At 53.5% G+C, this 20319-nt stretch overlaps 5 protein-coding genes across 5 annotated transcripts; 4 read left to right on the plus strand and 1 right to left on the minus strand.

The window, feature by feature from the left end:
• Positions 1 to 2913: 2913 nt before the first annotated feature.
• B0T26DRAFT_641082 (cutinase) lies at positions 2914 to 3630 on the plus strand (the record flags this gene model as incomplete). Its single annotated transcript, XM_060437292.1, has 2 exons — positions 2914 to 3087; positions 3139 to 3630. 2 exons carry the CDS (start codon positions 2914 to 2916, stop codon positions 3628 to 3630), a joined length of 666 nt encoding a protein of 221 aa, XP_060297734.1.
• A 1679-nt stretch (positions 3631 to 5309) lies between these two features.
• On the plus strand, positions 5310 to 7427 carry B0T26DRAFT_627930 (uncharacterized protein; the record flags this gene model as incomplete). Its single annotated transcript, XM_060436218.1, has 2 exons — positions 5310 to 5465; positions 7218 to 7427. Coding segments are annotated over 2 exons (366 nt in total), but the record flags the coding sequence as incomplete, so codon positions are not given.
• Positions 7428 to 8601: 1174 nt separating this feature from the next.
• Positions 8602 to 8754, plus strand: B0T26DRAFT_623839 (uncharacterized protein; the record flags this gene model as incomplete). Its single annotated transcript, XM_060436126.1, has 1 exon — positions 8602 to 8754. A coding segment is annotated over one exon (153 nt), but the record flags the coding sequence as incomplete, so codon positions are not given.
• A 3930-nt stretch (positions 8755 to 12684) lies between these two features.
• Positions 12685 to 13232, minus strand: B0T26DRAFT_700356 (uncharacterized protein). Its single transcript, XM_060441537.1, has one exon. It carries the CDS (start codon positions 12982 to 12984, stop codon positions 12787 to 12789), a length of 198 nt encoding a protein of 65 aa, XP_060297737.1. The 5' UTR covers positions 12985 to 13232; the 3' UTR covers positions 12685 to 12786.
• A 1476-nt stretch (positions 13233 to 14708) lies between these two features.
• Positions 14709 to 19643, plus strand: B0T26DRAFT_749293 (uncharacterized protein; the record flags this gene model as incomplete). The annotated part of the gene is made up of 6 exons (XM_060445078.1): positions 14709 to 15361; positions 15921 to 16028; positions 16212 to 16364; positions 16422 to 16473; positions 16545 to 18351; positions 18394 to 19643. The coding sequence occupies 6 exons, from the start codon at positions 14709 to 14711 to the stop codon at positions 19641 to 19643; spliced, it is 4023 nt and encodes a 1340-aa protein (XP_060297738.1).
• Between the last annotated feature and the right edge of the window lie 676 nt (positions 19644 to 20319).

Here is a 20319-nt window from a genome sequence, read left to right on the forward strand (position 1 = left end):
AGAATCCCGAAGCTCTGAAGCTATACATAAAGATATTTGTGGCCGTCACTACGCAACTATAGTAACTGAGCTAAAACTCGTCTCCCACCGCAGAACAACTGCTAGTGGGTCAAGCAGGAAATTAATGGCAGGATCGAGCCCGGGACCAAGTACTACAAAGAACAGAGACTTGAGAAGTTCAAGGCCTACATTGAGGTACCCTGTCACGGCAGGGCCAAAACCCGCTGATTGAGCGCATCGGTTTTAGGCTTTGTGGCTCGTGCGCTCTTGCAGGAGCTCCACTCCCCACCACTGCCCTAGCACATGACCTTACACGTGATCCCTGGCGCCCACAACTATTTCCCCACGGCTACCCGGCCGCTTTCGATTCCTTCCTTCTTTCTTTCCTTAGCTTTAGATTCTACGAATACAGCCCGGTAAATGCAGCCTTGTCTCATTCGATCGACTGTGCGGTGATATACCCTATGCCAAGATCCTCCGCAAGCTTGGAATTGACCTAAGCGTGATTCTGGAGCACGATTCCGAGGCACGGGCATATGTGTTACGAATCCTTGTCAAAATGCACAGTAGTGGGGCACGCTCTGTTTGGGGTGGACCAATCAGGAGTGTCCCGTGAAAGGGACCAATTAGGGGTGTCCCCGGGGCCCGAGGGTCGGGACCGCTTGAGGTCGGGCACGCGGGACAGTGTCCCGCGTGGCCGGCGTCCCGGGACCTCCAGGGCCGGGACCGCGGGACAGCGGGACCCGTTGTAATTGGTCCAGTAGTTAGATATATACAACGACCGTAGCCACGGTCCTAGAATAGTTCTTGCTTGGTTCTTCAAGCAAGCAATACACATTCACTGCACTCATACACTTCGAGTGGCATTCCGATTTGACTGTATTACCCGTGCGGAAGGAGCTTGCCCTCTGTTCTATCTTCATAATTACCAACCCCAGCATTCTGCGGAGCCCGTGCTCCCTTACAGACAGACGACCCTAACAGTCGAGTGGTTTGTAATAATATGCTGAGCTCTTTAAGGAAGCGAAGACCTCTCTCGAGGCAACTGTGAGGGCCTGGTCCTCCAGGCCTCCCAGACGCTCTGACTAATCAGACGCCAGTTGGGTGGATCCACTCGACCAGCCAGAGCCCCACCTTGAGACGCCCTGGAAGAATCTCGCGAGGGGAGGCTTTTGAGCTTCTTTTCCCTTTTCCCTTTAGTTTAGAATCTTCGTCTATAGCGCCCAATAGAGGAGTTCCGCCCTCATTCCAAGCTGGCCGTGACAGCAACTATCTTGAGAGCAGCCTACGGTATTGTAAATACCTTAGCCCTATGGCATCTCAGGGCTCGGCTATGCTAACGGCGCTACTCATTGTAGGGCTAGTCGCTTATAGCCCGAATATACCTCGATGACCCGCTTACGGTTAAGGAAGGTCTATCGTTTAAAGCGTTCGTTACTTACATCCAGACTTAGATCACGTATACGTACTAACTTGCCACCTTTGCTACAGGCCTCTTCTACGAGATTATGTTGCTCGAGAATGTCAAGGACTCGTACAACTACTATGATGAGTCGGGTGTTGAGGTCGTCACTGACGCCCTCTCTGGTACGACACGGAGGCTTTCTGGTAAGCGCTAGCCTAATGATCAAAGTGCAAAGATGGTTGACGACTAATTATCATGTGATTTTCAGAGCAAATTGACGGCCGTATCCGTGACAAGGATGGCAGCCTCCTTTTGAAGATGGTGTTGGAATGTGGGTCTCGAAGTGGCCAGGCAAAGGATTCAAAGGAGCCAGGCAGAAGGCTCGCGGCCTTCTGCGCGGCCTACTTTGCGGCCTACTTCGCCACCACAATAGTAGTATAAGAAGGGGGTTTCCTGGCACTGCCAGGAAAGAAGAATAGACATCTACAATCCATCACTTGAACCACCAGTTTTCGGCGTGCAACCACGCCCTGTTGAGCCCAGTACCGGTACCCTGGTGAATCCAGTACTTATAGAACCAGCTCTATTTCTAGAAGCTATATATAAACTATGTCTGTTCGAAATAACATATTAAGGGGCAACTGTGAAGGATTGGGGAGATCTCGATCTAAGGCTTAGGCTTGGAAAAAGAGAGAGAGCTTATCGCCAAGCCCAGCCCAACCCAACAAACATAAACCATGTTCCGTCTGTTTAGATTAATTTCCGGTCTTGTTGGCCTTGTCGGCCTTGTCGGCGCGCGGCCAATAGGTGACATTCCTTAGTCCCTTGAAGTTATCGCGCCCAACGCCTACACCATCGTCTGCCCGTAGCTAGATTCAAATCGACTACCATCTTTTTGTCTCTGTCTATCGGTTCCATAACACATTTCGTACTTCGTCAACTATGAGCTTGAGCTTTTGGAGGGTGTCACACACATGTTCGCTTTTTAGCGCTACTGGTCTCGAGGATTAAACACTGGCAATTGATAACAGACTGCCGAATCCAATTGCCTTCCAAGATGCGGATCAATTTTTCAAACCTCACGGCTCCTACTCCAAATCGTAGGGGTCTCCCGCGGAACCGTCGGCAATTGATAGCAGACGTGCTATAACCCAAATAAGCGAGGACGATCAGAGAGATCTGCTGCTATTAGAAGGCTGATATATGCGGGGTTACCGACGTTTCCGAGAAAACTGCCGGCTTCCGGAGTTTGCCGATATTCCCCGGCAGCTGCTGGGTCTGTTGGTTGGCGTTTAAGGCGGAGGATCATCTACCGGGGAGTGTCAGATGTAAATGAGAGCAGCTTCAGGGGAAGACAATTGGCCAGTTCCTTGGTGGAGCGGTCACGCAGTAAGGCATTTGTAGTTGTCAGCGCCTGCCTCACTTGCGCTTTCCTGCGAGAATATAAGCGGTCATTCTAGAAGCATTGCAAAGCCTGGGACCGAAGGAGCAACACCTCATCTGGTATGATGTTGCTGCTCGTCTTTTTCGTGCCGTGGATTGCCATTCTAGCTTCCGCTGCGCCGGTCGCATCCGAGAAACGGCAAACATGGACAGGAATGTGGTCGGAGGAGTTCAGCTACACCGGATGCAAGCCGGTCATATTCATTTGGGCTCGACAGACCTCGGCGCCGGGGAATATGGTGAGACAAATCGACCTAGTGCCCCTTGAAACCTAGGCTCACGCGATGCAGGGTGTTTCCGTGGGACCGGCCCTCTCCAACGGCCTCAAGACATATTTTGGCGCCCAAAACGTGGCTAGCCAGGGAGTCGACTATCTGGCACTAGTTGAGACCAATTTCTACCCTGGCGGCGGGCCACCATACGGAATCTACGAGATGCAGGTCCTCCTCGCTAGCGCATCCATCTACTGCCCTCAGTCCAAAATTGTGGCGGCAGGATACAGCCAAGGAGCAGCTATCACTCATCGAGCCGTGGAAAGTCTGCCGCAATACGTTAAAGACCGCATCGCGGGCATCGTCACATTGGGAGACACGCAAGCCCTCCAGGACGGTGGACGAATCAAGGGTTACCCCCTCGAGAAAACACTCATTATCTGCAACCCCGGCGACCTCGTCTGTGTAGGCACCGCGTACATCGCACCAACACATTTCCCCTCTTACTATCTCCAGCGGGTCCCCGAAGCCGTTTCTTTCCTCGTCGGGCGCCTCCTACTCACACCATAAGACTATATACCCACCATCCTCAATCTGCGAAACAGCGCCTCGGGATTGATAGCTTAATTGAGAAGCTCTTCCACCATTTCCTTCACATTTATGTCATGTTTTATTGGAAGAGGAGGTCGTATGCGTAGCGGTAGACAAATCTCTATGCGTGTAGCAAATCAATCATACTGAACCACGCACTGCTTCCCTAACACGATCAATCCAAATGCAAGAGACAGAGGAACCTACCCTAAGAGCCACGGGGATTCTCACGCCACCATACCACCTAGTGCCTATTCCCATTATTGAGACGTACAATACTAAGCAGATACATTCGTTCCAAAATTGGAATAGTCTCAGATATCGTCCCCCTCTCCCCTAGAGGCCTCCTAGACTTGCGGTTCTAGAACATGGCCTAGAGGCCTGAGCCTGGAATCGGGCCTTTAAATCTCTATGACTGGCCATCTAGCCTGAACGCAGATCGAGTGTGGCTGATCAATAGGTTCAGCCACATGTTCAGCCACGAATCGGTGAGCTAGCACATTTTTTGAGCTGGACCATTTTGAGTTAGGTTATTTTTGAGGTGGCTCATATTTTGAGTTGGCTCATTTTTTGAGCTGGCCCAGATTATGAGGTGGCTCAGATTTTAAGCTGGGCCATATTTGGAGCCAGCTCAACATGAGCCAGCTCCAACTATGAGCCAGCTCAACATGAGCTAACTCTAAATCTGAGCCGGGCCCGCCGGCGCCGCGGCCGACGCGCACGACGGTGACGCGCATCGACGGCTGCACGACGACGCTGAGCGTCGGCTCGCCGTGCGCGCCGTGCCCGGCATGCCGGCCGCCGCCGCAGACGCTGACATACAAACTGGGCGGGCCGGGGTGTAAAGCTTGCTGAGCGGGGGAAGGGTGCGGGAGGTGGGCGGGTACATGGCCGGTGTCTCGCTCGAATGGAGCAGCGAGGGGAGAGTTGGGACAGTTGCTGACTTTGCTTGTAATGAAGACTGAGAAGGTGCTGGGTGTCAAGTCCGCCGACTTTGAGACGATGGTCAAGGAGGTGACGGACCAGTATCTGGATCTGCTTGCCAAGGAATGAGTGCTGGACCTGGCTGGGGCAGCATGTAATCCTTATGGGAAATGAATAGAAAGAAGAGTTTGGGTGGATGAAAGAAATTCCATCGTTCTTAAGATGACGGCCTCCGTGCGCTGCTTCCATGTGTTCCTGCCAACCAATGCCCCTTTTGACGCTCGACGAGATTAGAGAAAGAGGAGTGAGAGAAACCCTCATGAGCGGGGCGACAAACCTCCTCAAACGTAGTTGGTGGGAGAGGACTTGGATTCTTCAGGGGGTTGTCCTCTCGAAAACGACGCCTGCTATCATGTGCGGAGCGTCCTCTGTTTCATGGGATCATTTTATAAAAACTAATGTACTACCTGAAGTACTACTTGTTGTTACCGTTTCGCGCGGAGCTTGGGACCCGTTTGGTAGAAGATGCGCCGCTAGGCGCGAAGTCTTTCTTCAACGCCTATTACGAAAGCCCGATGAACAAAATTTCGCGCCTCAGAGAAACTTATCAACAGTCTGGGGGAGGGCGCTCAGAAGGTAGCTGCCTCTGCTGCTGGGGTGTTCCGCTGCAACTTCTTCTCGATTTTTCAAGAAGTTCTCAATGCACGGATTCGAGAGACAAAGTCTACGGGCTATTGGGCATGGCAGACCGTGATGTGAGAGACAGGCACATTGTCGACTACGACAAGTCACCGAAACAAGTGTTTGTGGAGGCGACGAGAAACCTCATTCATTCGGCAACAGGTTTGCAGATTCTCTCTAGATCACCCGGCATGTATTATCGCGATCATGTCGAAAACCATCCAGCATATGAGAGTTGGGCAACCTGGCTCCCGACATTTGACGAACCATAGCGGCAGTTTCGGCTTTCCAATCCCATGCTCATATCAGGTCATCCGCAAGGTGCACCCTACAATGCATCGAGGAATCTTCCACCATATCACATAATGGTGTCGGATCCCCAACAGCCCATCCTCACACTCTTCGGGATCCTTATCGGTACGGTTGCCGAGGCAATTGACTCTGTTCCTCGCCAACTCAACAATTGGGCAAAGCCTGAATTTGCACCGATTATGGCATGTTTCGAGCAGGCCTTCAAGGAGAACACCGGGGAGCAAAAACATGTGTATGATCCCGATCCAAACAGCGGGCTTACGGGTTTCAACGACACCGATGATTTCGGATTCATAATCGGACGCATGAATGACGCTAGGGTTTCATGCGACTGCAGGGAATGTCTTCTTTTCAGACAGTTCAAAGCCGTCACGGTGGAGCTTCCTGACCATTGGGACAAATCAGAAGCTGATGAAGACCAAGTCGCACCAGAGCACCCCAAAGCGCGTCCGCCTACTCCTCGTAGCATGGTGTATTCTATTTGTCCCGAAAAAGTCCAAGTTTTGGTGGCAATGGTCATGGGACACCTTGGTGGTGGCCGCGATCGATCTTCTCATTCGAACTTGAAACTACCGGACGTTGTTTGCTCTTGCGGATGCATACGGAACGAAGAGTTGGCCAACAACACGCCGTGGTATTTAAGACGCGATCGACATCGTCCCATTTCTTGGACATATTCTGTTTGCCAAGACGCCGGTGAAGCAATCTGTCGCACGATCATAGGTGATCATGCTGACAGGACCTATGCTGGTAACGGACCACGACCAGCTCCAATATCTATTATCCCAGCTGTGATAAGGTACCTGTATGCGACTATGAATTGTATGTTATTCTTCAGTCAATATGTATTCATGAATGCAATGCTGACGTCACTTGAAGGGTCGGGATTGAACTTCTCTGACGAAGGCAGCGACAGCAAGGGCGATAGCGAGAACGACAGCGACAGTTACGATGACTGCAATAACAAACGCGCACATATTTACGATCTCGAGGGCTTAGAGTCAAGTGCGCCGAAGAGGAGGCGGTATTCCAGGCTGGATCTGACTCGCAACGAGCCACACAGCCCCGATGCTGAGATGCTGGCTCAGCCTAGAGCCTTGCATATGGCCGCGGCCGGGGAAGTCTCAACCCTGGAGACCAAGCAAGAAGATCGCCCAGTGAGCCGACAAGCATTAACCGGAGTCGAGTGCGATAATGTTGGCTCTGATGAAGCCGCTGAAGACGACAAAGATACGGATCTCGTAGCCCAAGCTCTGGAAAGCTCAATGGTCACTGTTGAGCAAGGAGATCACTGCAGAGCCAACGCGAAAGAAAAGGTTGAGAACGATCATTACGACTTATTAACGTGCGGCAGCGAGATCCATGACAGCGAGATTCACGACAGCGAGATTCACGACAGCGAGATGGATGATAGCGAGATTGATGATACTGATTCAGAACTTCCTCCGTGGGAAAAGATCAACAGGGCAATGTCCGCGGGAGTGAGGTATATATCAGAGGGCGACAAAAGACAAGGAGTCGCTGGCAGCAGCATCGAACAGACCAAAGACGCCAGGAAAGGTAAAGGTGCCGCCAAAGATCGAATCAAGAAGAAGACGGGCGTGTGCGAGCATCATAAATATGCAAACCTTTCCTACGACGAAATCGAGGAAGTGTGTGCAAAAACAATTGACGCTGGAAACGCATTTCGAACCGACACCGGATTCATCGGGTTTGGACCTCTGACTACTAAGCCTGGCGACCTAGTTACTATCATGGCTGGTGGAGATGTTCCTCTCGTACTACGACCTTACCAAGGGCATTACCTACTTGTCGGACAAGCTTTTGTGAATGGAGTTATGTTCGGAGAACTCTTCGAACACTGCCTCGTCTTTAATGAGGGCAGCACAGAGGAAATCGCCCTCCGAGCTTTCGAGATCCGATAACCGTCGGGTTGCAGGGAGATGTTATCCATCCCCAGGACTCAGAAGCCTACAGGTTTCTGCAACGTTTTGCCCCCGACGCTTAGTCTACAAGCTGGTCCGTTGAGGGTGTGGAGTCTGAGTTTGAGGAGTGCGACCTACTGTCCAATCGAAAGAAAGGTACGAAACAGTGGCATTCGATCCCTTTGTGATATTTCACTACATTTGCATTTTGCTGACCACTGTTCACCTTCCAGCGGGGTCAGTACCCGCGGGCAAAGTATCGAGCGATCTTATTAGTCTGGCGGGCGTGCCAAAAGACCGATTAACCGAGCAAAAGAAGAGAAAGTCATGTAATTTCTTCAAGGGATACATTTCTCTATATCTACCCCTTTCAGCTTCTGGAAGTTTTTGCAGAGCCGGCGGACCTGAGATTTGAGCTTCATGTCGATAGAGACAAGATCAGCGAGGAGCCTAAGCTTATTGCCGCCAACTTTGAGTAATGAAGTGTCTGGAAACTATGTATCAAGTTCGAGATGCCTTCCCCACGTATGCTCTCGTAAGAGTCAGGTCGACGACAATGACAATGACGGTGGAACGCTCCGAATCAGGGGCTGGCTCGTCGACACCATCCGCATTGCCAGCACGGCGCAAGCCGCCCAGTCCGACCTCCACGGCAAGCTCTCGATCCGCCGCAGCCACGACGCGCAGACCGCCCTGGCCGCCCTACTCCCTAGCAACGGGACCGCCTACCCACCGGCGAGTCGACCGAAGGCCTTTTGTGCAAGATCCCAATCGGCGGCTCACGGCGCCCGCAGCGCCACGCGAGCGTCGACGTCATGCTGTCGGCCCGGAACGTCACGGCCCTCTCCAGCAGCCGCCGCGCACCAACGGAACCACCGTAAAAGCCGAGCTCAGCAGGCCCGCGGCGGCCGGCGGTGGCGGCCGGGACGAAGCGGAGCTTCACGAGGCGATGGCGGTGGTGCAGCTGGACGCGGACGGGCGGCGGTACCAGACGCTGGCGCCGCGGGTGCGGGCGCTGTACAAGCGGTACTGGGAGACGGCGGTGGAGTTTTCGCGGCGGCTTAGCGGCTCGTCGGAGCCGGCGCGGTTCGCGGGCACGGAGAGGTTGTATGTGGGCATGGTGCCGGACGGGGCGACGGCTGGGGACAAGATTGTTGTGCTTCCAGGGGGGAGGGTGCCGTTCGTGCTCAGACGGTTGGGAAGTGGGAGGTACCGGTTGGTAGGGGAGTTTTATGTGCATGGGATGATGTATGGGGAGGCAGAGGCGTGGAAGGGGGCGAATGAAGAGGTGTTCTTGCTTGAGTGGAGCCCCTGGGTTCAAACTAGAGCAGTGTACACATGTTTGACCACATGTAGATAGTGGGCCCGCCTCTATATCCTCTAAACTAGCATTCCGATTCAAGCTGACGCTAATTCCCCACGCTAACAAGCGCTACCCACTACCTAGGTGATAACGGCCTCGGACTCACGCTCTGCCGATGCCAGAACTCCTCCCCCCCCCCTCTACACAAATGCCAGCGTCGCCTCATTCGGCATGGCCACGACGCGGTGGCCCGCCTCCCACTACTCCCTTCTAGGCGGCTCCGGCGAAAACACAGGCACGGGCGTGCCCCGCCGGCTCCGTCTGCACCGGAAAGCCGCCCACCCGCTGAGCACGCTGTGCGTGTTCAGGCTGTGCCCCCGCCGTGCTACTGTCGCCCCGCAACTCCGACCTGACGCTCCACCGCTGCACCGCAGCCGGCCCGTCGTCCTGTCGGCGGCGGCGGCGGCAGCAGACGCAGCCTACGACCTCGGCCATTAGGAGAAGGAGCCCGCCGATGGCCCCCCCACCGCCGCGGATGACAGTGCTCCTCGGCGCCCCGCCGCCATCGCCGGCCGTGGACTAGTTACTACGACGAGCTCTACCCGCACAATAAGGGATGTTACCAAAAGGTCGCGGAAGACTCGGCTTCTGCCGGGGTTGATGACCGCCGTACCACTCTGTCATTTATCCGACCTCGTACTACCCTCAGGAGCCCTGGACCGAGAGTGATAGCGACTAGCGATGCCACCCCAACCAACTATAGCTACTGGAAACGACATCAGACATATTATTGCCTAGCAGCTGGAGACGTCCTACAGCCAAGAAGCGCCGCAGTCAATGAGTGGCTTTGCGCTTTCTCATAAACAGACCCGCACCTCGGACCGGACGACGTCTCACCTTAAGGACGCTGAAGCATCTGATTGAATGGACTGAATATTAGAACTCCGACGAAGATTCATGGCGTCCAATGGATAGCGTCTCGACTTGGGAGTCCGCGCCTTTAAAGGAAGAGGATGAGGTAGACTGGCGGTGTCGCAGTCACCATCGCTTGCTCTCGCGTTGGGTTGATCTCCCGGTCCACCTGTACCATCATACATGCTCACGAATATGGTAATGATTCACTCATCGGCGGACGGAACAAGGTGTCGGAAGAAGTCGCGCTACGTGACGTAACTGACCATTTCCGGCCACATTGTGGCCTGATCTACATTTTGGAACAAAGGCTTCATTTTCATCATAAGTAGCAGCGCACCTAGGCTATACAGGCCGCTCTTCTTCTTCCTAATACAAGCACTCTTTTGAATACGTTTTCTTGCACCGTTGTATGCTACACAAGGTCGCGGCAAGCGCCTGCCAAGTGTGCCTTGAAGGGAACCTCAGTGAAGACAAAAACTAGGACGAGAAGGGAAAAGAACTTGACTGCGTAACTACGTAGGATAGTGACGCCAGAAAGGGCTCAGAAGTAACGGAAGAGACCGCCTAACCGGGGTTCACCGATACGGGTGGATGCTGCCTAGAGATGGTGTTTGGAAGGGAGTTGACGAAGCGGAGCGGGGAAGGGGGATAAGAAGAGGCCCCAACTTGGGCTCAGGCCGCATGAGCATTCCGGAAAAGGCGGAATCTATTCGCCGTATGATCTACGCTGAGGACGGCCAGGAGTCATCAAAATACGGACCGAGACTAGGAAAACAAGGGCAATGACATGGGTATCATCGCATCGGTGTCTCTACGACTTGGGAGCCTACGCCTCTGAAGGAAGAGGATGAGGAAGAGACCGGCAGAGTTGCGGTCAGAGTCGCGTTGATCGCCAGTCCAATCGACGTCGCCACAACGCAAGCTTGCGAACAAGTGGATGATTCGCTACTGAGCGGACGGAACAGGGGCCGCACGAAGCGTCTGCCTAACCCCAGACATAAGCCGTACCTTAAGAGAACTTCGTTGAAAGCAAGAGTGGGAATGAGAGGCGAAAGATCTTGGCTGTGCGGCTGCGGCCCAGGATGCTAGCGCCAAAAGGGCCATCCGGACAAAGACAGTGATCCATCTACAGTATGATTCAATTACGCGGGGTAGCTTAGGGGCATTCGGATATGGGCCGAAAATAGGAAGCTAAGGGCAATAGCATCAGATCATTAGCCCTTGTATGACTGCGTCCGCCACACTTGAGGGTGCATCGTCTATGTGAGCCAAATAACCGGCGATGCCGAAGGAATGGATGACGTGGATTTGTGTCTTGACGCTGGTAAGGAGGCTAGAAGATTCTACTGGCGTGGCAGGGCTTCACGCCGTGAGAGGGAGGAGGCAGGGACCACGCAACGATGTTGGCCCAGCACTGCTCTTTCGTGCAATCTAGTTTCTCCGTTCAGAATGCTACTCCAGGCATCTAGCCAGCCAGGCGCGAATCGGGGCTTGTATGACCCTAGACGTTCCCCTTAGTAAGTAGCTCCTCCACTGCACATAGAACAGGAGTAAGCAGAAGAGGCTTAGAATCATACAGTTCTAAATCAATAAAGGTCTAGCGACTCATTAAGAGGAGTCGCATCTCGTAATTCTCATAGCACACGTCGCCGCCGGCCTCACCATCAAAGTCGAAATCCTGCGCTCTCTAGGCTTGACTTTATTGGTTAGATTTGGGAATTTTTGAGCCTTCCCCCAAGGCCCTTTGTTGCTAAGGCTGACTTATTAAGCATCGCAAAAATGTTTCTTGCAGATTAGCTCTACAGTAAGTCCTGCTGCCCTCACCAGCGTGATCGGAATACCCAACGGAATCCGCCGTTCATTCTATCACAGACTCCCAACTCCCACCATAAGCGGATTAGAGAGTTTGAGGTGCAGGGAAAGAATACACTATAAGGATTATTATAAGCCACTATAATCCCCATACATAACCCTAACAACACACAGGGCCAACCCTGAAAATGGCAGAAAAGTTACATCCAGAAATACTGCCGTTTTGTCAAAAGCCAGCAGAATCGGCGTGGAGTTTGCTGTAGTATCCTCGCCCCTTCGTAGATCTTGTAATATAAATAGCAGGTTGTAAGGAAAGAACACCCCGAGCACCCGCACACGCGCGCACAGGGTGCGCGCCCACCACTTGTTACCAACTGGCCTAATCGCCACCAGCTGGCCAAGCCCCTAGCGCCACATCGTGGCACCAAGCCTCCACAGACACATACTAGATTGAACCGCCAGCCATGTATATAAACAGTGGCCCTCGCCCACCTTCCTTTGCGAGGGCCAGGTTGAAGTCTTACACCAATACCAGTCATTGCTCCCTTCTTTCTTGCCTACATTGTGACCACCTTGATCAGGCGTACCTGCCTTCTCTTACATCTAACAAACGCAACTGCAGAGAAGCGGCTTATAGCTGGCCTTTAGTTATACTTTTAATCTTCTAATACTGTGCTAAAATTCCCCACTAGGCCTGACATTGGCTAAGGCGGTAGACGACCGCATGCCAGAACTCGAGTCCCTTGCCCTTAAGCCCTGACAGAAGGTTCCTAACAACGCCGGCATAAATAGCACCCACCTCTGGCTCTAAAGCCGTCGTTTTCGTCTCTAAATACTCCCTCCAGCACTCTCGGCCGTCTTGATCGTCAGAAAACGTCCGCTTAGTTGCTGCCCTCAGGTCTCCGATCAAACACCACAACCCAATCTCTAGAAGTATGCATCCAAGCTGATACTGGTCGAACTCGACGTAGCACCGAGACGCAGGCGTCCCCGCCGCATTAGACGCCTCGGGTACGGCCTGTTGAAACCAGTCCGGGTGCAGGTACAGCTCAGAATCCCCCACCCCCGTCATGACTGTCTCGGTCTTCTGTCCCGGCCTGTACGGCCGTGCGTAGTCCCAGCCGAACAGGTACGGCTCCGCAATCGACCTCTCCCGATCAAAGAAAACGACGTTCTCGGGACGCAGTCCTTTGTGTAACCAGTGGCAGTTGTGCACCTGGAGTAGAGTCTCGGCCAGGCGCTGGCCAAGCCGGAACCGGTCACCTAGCGGCGGTTTCCAGGCGCTGGCGAGGAGGTTACGGAGCGTGTGGCGCGGAGGGTCGTAGCCAAGTGTCGAGGTATCATAGACGATGCCGAGCCAGCCTGACTGCCGGGAGTTGGCCCGACTGTCTTCGACGAAGCCAAGGGGCGTAAGGACGTTGGTGATAATACAGGGCCGCGAGCTAAGCATGGCGACAACATTGCTGACCCGTGCAACGGTCTCGTCGCGAGTGAGAACTTTTCGGTTGCATTCTTTCCACTCGACCAGGACTTGGACTTCGTCGCTGCTTTTTGGCTCGGATTTCCGGAGCATCGTGGAAAATCGTTCTCGGGTGTCTGGCCAATCTTGTTTGGCCATGATCTCTGGGAGCCTGGCCAGCTCCAGGCCCCTTGCCTCTTTCCGCTCGGCAGTCTCGAGGTTGAGCGAGGCCATGAGCTCCCTAGCCTCCTGCTGCGGCTTTGCCCGCTTCTCGAAGAGCTGTTTCTCACGGTGCCAACGGGAGTCATGGCCGTCTAAATTCGCGGCGTGGCAAAGGGGGTGGAGCTCATTGATCTCGATCCTGAGAGCGGCAAACTGGCTCGAGATGGCTTCTAAGACAAGATTTAGGACATTGGGCATAGTCAGCCATAGTAGCGCCTCGTTGTCGGCACGAAGCTTGGTGACGGCGTCTTCCAGTGCCGACTTGTCCTTTAGAGCCCATTTCAGCTTGACCGTGAAGGGGGATTTCAGTAGCTTGTGGATCCTCCTTTTGGATGCAATTTCGGCATCCAGCACGCGGGAATTCTCTGTGGGCCGTTTTGTCAAATCCAGAAGGGCATCAGAGCCCTCAACTGGCCCGCCGGCACCCACACTTGATACTCTCAACGCATCCGTTGTAGCTGGTGAAAGCGGAGAGGCGATGCTCTGGGGACTCGATGGATTTGGATTCCCTTCGCAATAGTGTCTGACGATCTTCTCCGCTATCTCCAGGTGGTCTTTGACCTGGACGAAGTGATCCAAGACTGTCTGTGTCCATAAAAGGGGCTGGTTAATTGCGACATCTGCTCGTTTGCCACGTGCTTCATCCACGATCAGATTGTGGGCTTGGGCAAAGATCCGTGACTTGATATCTTCCTCTTTGAACCGCTGGTCCAGATCCTCAACGTCGTAGCCCATATGCTTAATCGTTTGGACGAAGCGCCAAACGATCACGTAGCCTTCCCCACAGAGCTTCACGAGATCCACAAGGGATGCAGTGATTCGGATTGCCGTGGCTGGATCCATGAGATCAACACCGGATTCTGGAGTTCTCACCCAGGATGGATACCAGAATGGTACGAATTCAAGAAGCTGGATTAAGGCTCCCAAAATCACGCAAATAACAAAATTGCAACACCGGGTATGCCGGTGAAGGAGATAGTAGCCTGCCTATCAATCCTGGTTTTGAAGTAGGAGAGAGAGCCTTGCTGCGTAATAAGGTTACAACCTGAGTTGGGCTGCAGTTGCAATCGTACGGAGCCATGCAACACCAAGCCTAGTAAGCAATCAGATTCACAAGCCCCCCTCCATCAAGCATGGATGCCTAAACCCACCCGCAGCGTAGCGCATACCTGACGAGAAAATGTGCAATTCTAATTCCCGCCCGGCAGCAGTGTACCAGGACGTTTGGCTGCCAACTGGCCTGCTGACAGGAAAACTAAGGGAGCCTTTGGCGTTCTGGACGTTAGTTAACAGCCCTGACCTCCCAGCCGACAAGGCTTGAGAGGATCAAGAGTTAGTGCTAGATTATCAACACTTATCCAGCCATGAAACAAGTCTGAGCCAGACACTTTCTGCTTTATCATCCTTGAATGGCCTAAATTCCATGATCGCTCAACCCAAGTCCCCCGGTCCAGAGCCAAAGTTTGAGTACCTTCAACAACCGCCCCCTCCCCGACTCCAGAAAATGCAGCAGTCGGAGCTATCAACCCTGGAACGCATTCGAGCGCTTGTTCGAGCCAAAGCGGCCGAGATGCCTGATGATCAGGCCGGGCAGGGGGCAGAAGCTACGGAGCCCGGCATCCTTGAACTGATCTATCTCGAAAGCTTTACCACTCTGCATTATGGGCCCTTGTTGGAGGGACGCGCTGCGCCCTTCAATTTTGGCATGGGCTATCCAGCTTTGAGAGTTGCCGGCATGATCGCGCAAGGTGGCTCGTTTTCCGTCCGCCGCGTCGTTGATCACCGCGAATATGGGGTTACGGGTTTCGTCGTTGTAAAGCAGCCGGTTGTCAACGAATGGCGGGTTGGTGCCGGATTTGCAGAGAAGCTGCGAGACGTGATGACGGAGCTTCGTGTGCTAACTCACCGCCCTTTGCGAAACCATCCCTATATTGTCAATCTCCGGGAAATTTTCTGGGATACACATGCGGACTTGGCAGACACGGTGGCTCCGTCACTGATCCTGGAGTATGCGAACCTGGGATCCTTGTCTGATCATCAGGACCCGGATCGGCTATGCTTGCATGCGGGGGCCAAGAATAAGATCTGTGAGAACGTCGCATTGGGCCTCTCATTTCTGCACATGAGTGGGATTATTCATGGCGATGTGAAGAGCCAGTAAGTTAAGAAATGTGCTTCTCTTGGCGGTGAGGAGTCATAAAGAGTGATGATCGGACTGGGAGCTGACAGACGAAGGAACGTTCTTCTCTTCCTCAAAGATGAACAACATATACGAGCGAAAGTCTCGGATTTGGTACGTTTGCGCATACTGTTTTCTGCAGAACAGCGCTTTAAAACCAGTGTGCTAACCGATTGATTGCTGGGCAGGCTGTTCTCTTATCGGACTTACTGAGGGCTCCAACAGCCCAAAGCAACAGCTCAGGGGCCGCACAACCTACTGGGATGCCCCTGAGGCGAGCAAACCCATGGACGCACTTGAGCTGAAGAGGGTAGACCTTTACTCCTACGGACTGATGGTATGGCAAGTCATGTGTAATGGAGAAAAGAAACCATGGCATCGGCTCTCTCGCGGCCTTGTTCGTTCTGCAGAGAACGCCCAAACTCTGTCCTGCTCTGACACTCCAAACATAACGCCAATAGATGATGAAGAGTACGACAGAATGAGAAAATCACACGATTCTTTCGTCGATGCAATCGTCGACACTATCTCTGGTAGACAAGCGAGCGACGTCGACTTGCCCAAGGCCGAGGCTATTCTGAGATCGACTGTTCGCCTCGATCCGGAACTCAGAGCAAAAAACCTCGTAACCATCCTGGAAATCTGGTATGCCGGGAGACTTCCGCCGTCAGAGTCTCTAGGTAACACATCCTAAGCCCCAAGCCAATTCCAAGTTCCGCTCTAATTCTGTAGACAAAGCGCCGCCACGGGAAGAGCGCGAGCACCACAAATGGAAAGAATTTTCTCAGGAGGGTCGTTCATTGCTATCGCTTACAATATTACGCATAGTCAGCAGCCAAACGACCCAGGTGGCTATCTACAGATCGACGCGTTGATGAGACTATTTGATCGACTAAGATCAAAGATCGATACTGTTGGTATCGGCGGTCTAGTCGACCTCGAACTTCAGAACGGGGCAGAGAAGATGGCAAAGATATCCGCGTGAGTAGAACTTCCCGTATTTAAGTTGGAGGTGGCAACGACTGAGATACTCTCCAGGCTAGAGCCGGCTCCTCTGAACTACGGAGATTTCAGCATATCACTTCCCAAGGTAAACAAGTCGAAATGGGCGTACTCATTTGGCCACGGTATCGGCAGACTAATGTCATTCGTGATCGGCAGTTTCCAGTCTACATGCATCGCCTCCGCTCTTTGCACCCCAGCTTCCGGGCCCTAGTTGGTGAGATGCTTCTGGAGCGGGTTCGAAACTCTCCGCCAGCTCAGGAAAAGGCCTGGGCATACCTGGCCTTGGGTGTTTTCCGCATCCAAGGGGCTCACTATAATTTGGACGGTCCTGGCGAGGAAGGGATGCCGGACACCCTCCCACTTCCAAAGGCAGAAGATGCTATCTTCAAATCTGCCGAGCTCGGCAACCCACTTGCCCAAAGCCTTGTGCCAAAAATGATCGCCTTGTTAGATGAGAAACATAAGATCGACACAGAGACGGTCGTCGATATGTTGGTCAATTCGATGCGTGAGGGATCCCGCATCGCGAGGATCGAGCTCCAGCGCCTCTCCGTGGAAGCGTTTGAAGGAGCTGTGGCATCTATTGAAGAGGGAAGAAGAGCTCTCAGTGAAGAACTGGACACCGACGCCGAGCAGTTGCCGCACGCCCCTCCTCTATATTCTGCTCTTTTTGAGCGGCCGAACTTCTCCGCACTGGATCCCGCGGCACAGCGAGTCTTGCACCGTCCTGGGGTGACAGCATTGCACCAAGCCGTCTACCTTGGATCTTTGTCAACTTGCAAATATCTCGTCGAACGTTATCATTACGCGGGATGTATCGATGTACGTTCTAACGAGCTGGAGACCCCTCTCCACTTCGCCGCACGGAACGCACAATGCGACGTTGCTCGGTACCTACTGGAAAGGGGCGCGGATCCAAAGGCACAGACAAAGGACGGACTGACAGTTCTCCACATGGCCTTGCTGTCGTATAAGCAAGAAACTAACATGTTGGAACTGCTTCTCGCGCACGGCGCCGATGTACGGGCCGTTGCGGATCACAAAACGGACGACTTCTTGCCGGATTGCTACGACTACTACCTTGACTTTGCAGGCAGTGCTCTGCATTTCGCTACCACGATACAGAATCTTCCAGCTGTCGAAGTCCTGCTTGAAGCGGGCGGGGATGCTAATCAGATAGATTACGGGCGTAACCAGGTGACGAGTCCGCTGATGATTGCCATCAAGCACCACTCACTACCTCTACTGAAGCTTCTCCTCCGATACGCCGTCACGGGGGATAACAGGCCTGAGCCTAGGATTTATCTAGAGCTCTGCAATCGGGACTCAGATCCCCTGATAAAGAAGCTCTGGTGGACAGAGGAGCCTCCGGACAAATTTCCCTCTCGGGCGGCGGCCCTCATGCAACATGCGGGCATCGAAGTCAAACTTCGCGAGCTCTTGAATTTGACGCTGAGGAAGGACTTGAATGGCGCCGAGAAGCTTTTGCATATTCTGAGAAAGTCCGTGCTCGGGCCAAAGACTCCGGTCAAGCTGTTCGAGGTCCCACTTGAAAAACCTGCCGGAGATGCTGGAATGAGTGAAGATCTCATCACTGCACTCTGGATCGCGGCGCTTCGAAGTGACGACGCCCAGCTGTTAGACCACTACACGAGGAAACTTGGGGTTGAGGACAGAAGTTTGACCAAGATGTCAAAACGCGCACTTGGTAAGCTCGCCGAGGATGTGGAAATGAGCGAGGATCTTATAAAGGTGCTCTACGAGTCTCTCAAGGTCAACAGCAGGGAAGTCATCGAAACGATCTTGAAATATATGCCCCGACCACTTCCCTCCCGCCACTCAAACGGCACCCCCCTGCTCAACAGTTTGGCTTTTCGCCAGCCCGAGCCTCGTTCCCATACGGCCGCCATCGTAAAGATGCTTGTCGAGAGCGGGGTCGATATCCACGCTACCGGCGACGACGGTTCGGCGTCACTCTGAGTAGTCGCCGTGTCAAACAACCAAGCCGCTATCGACGTCCTGCTGGACCCTGACGTCGTTGGCGCCGACAATCAATTTTCGACCGAGGACGTCGGCCACGCCATCGAAGGGTGCATCATAAAGGGTGGCCCCCTCTCCTATAAGATGCTGCGAATCCTCTTTGCGCGGCGGCCTGACACCCTCTGTACGCCCCTTCCAACGAGGACGAATTGCGCCTGCTCGGATACCCCCTCGGAAGTGGCAACAGGAGCGCACAAGTCGATTGCGTGCCGTTGGGATTCGAACTACCTCCGTGGCCTCGCGGCGTCAACCAGATTCCAGAAGGACGAGGAGGTTGCCAGCTTGCTCGCCGAGTTAATCCAGCGCACTCGGGCCATCGACGCGGGCCGTGGCGAGGAGGCGCTGCGAGCTCGGCTGGATGAGCAAATTCCTAATTGGAAGGGGACGCCGCTCCACTACGCCGCCCAGTGGGGAAGCGTGGAAGTAGCCAAGATTTTGCTACGGGCCGGGGCCAATGTGAATGCTCAGGTAGAGATGCGGCGGCCCGACAGGTCCACCTGGGCAAATGAGGGTATATCTCTGGGAGAGGTAGTAGTCATGAGCAGGGTGAAGGTCTTGCTGGAGACGGAGATCGCTCAAGCGGAGGCGTCCCAAGATGATGACGCTCAGGCAGAGGACTCTCAGAACGAGGGCTTCCAGGATGACGACCCCGGAGACGAGGACTCCGAAGACGACAGCGTTCAAGGCGAGGACCTGAAAGCTAAAAGTTTCAATCCAATCACGCTCCTTAAACTAATCATACTACGAAGAAGAAAAACAAAGCGCAAAGCAGAGCGTGTAAAGGCAAAAATTGAGCGTATACGGGCGATAATTGAGGGTATCCAGCATCTGCAGGCAAAGGTGGAGCGCCAAATGGAAAAATTCCAACGAGAGATCGCGGCAATCAAGCGCAAAAGACGAATCGACGCGCTGGAATCGTCGTCACGCGAGTTGGCACAAAAGGCACTTCCCACCTTGTACGGTGAGACACCGCTCGACTTCTCAACAACCCGTGACTGGGACAGGTCACTGGAGGGGTGGCCTGAGCAGGACAAGGCGTTTGTGAGAAGGCAACGAATGCAGGGCGGGACGCATCGGGAGGAGCGCGAGTATAACCAGCAGACGTCGACAATGGTCGATCTGCTCCGGGAGAACGGAGCCATGAACTGCGAAGAGCTCTATATGGACAAGGTGATGGCCCTAGCATCCGCATTCCCAGACTATGCAGACAAGTAGCTGTTATAGGGTGGACCCTGAGATGAGGATGGACCGCTTTTTTGGTTTACATTCAGGGGCTATTAACCGGGCGAGCTACTGTAGAGCTTTTAAAAACCTGGCTTATATTATTCCTGGCTCTTAATCCCTAACCCCTAATCCACGACGAGCTATAGTAGAGCTCGTAGAAGTGTAGCCGTATCAACTTAGCGGGTGGAGCCGGCAGGGGGTAGAGTGTAAGAGAAGGCAGGTACGCCTGATCAAGGTGGTCACAATGTAGGCAAAAAAGAAGGGGAGTAATGACTGGTATTGGTGTAAGTGTTGAAATAGCGATACTAGTGACCGCACACTAGCAGGGAGGAAGCAGAGATCGCGCGAGTACGCACGTGCAAGTAGGCACGTGCGGCGCGCGGACCTCTCACACACACACACACAAAAACCCCGGTCGCAAGCAGAACCTACCTTAGTTCCGGAGAGAACATGAATCAGAACAACTTTACACCCCCCCACCCCCCCCGGTAGTACTACCACTTTTTGACCCGTTGGAACACCTACGTGGTTGGAATACCACGAACAGTAAGACTTCAACCTGGCCCTAACCGTAATTCCCCTTTGCAGTGAAGTACATTGCAATGAAATCTTTGCGAGTACGCTGCAATGAACTTTTCGGGGTCAAAACTGCTGCAAGTTGCATGCA

The sequence above is a fragment of the Lasiosphaeria miniovina genome, assembly GCF_030549165.1.
Source record: "Lasiosphaeria miniovina strain SMH2392-1A chromosome Unknown B0T26scaffold_3, whole genome shotgun sequence".
Classification (NCBI taxonomy): Eukaryota; Fungi; Ascomycota; class Sordariomycetes; order Sordariales; family Lasiosphaeriaceae; genus Lasiosphaeria; species Lasiosphaeria miniovina.

Coding starts and splice junctions, on each gene's coding strand:
- B0T26DRAFT_700356 (XM_060441537.1), bottom strand. CDS start 12,984: ATGTTGTCGCCATGCTTAGCTCGCGGCCCTGTATTATCACCAACGTCC.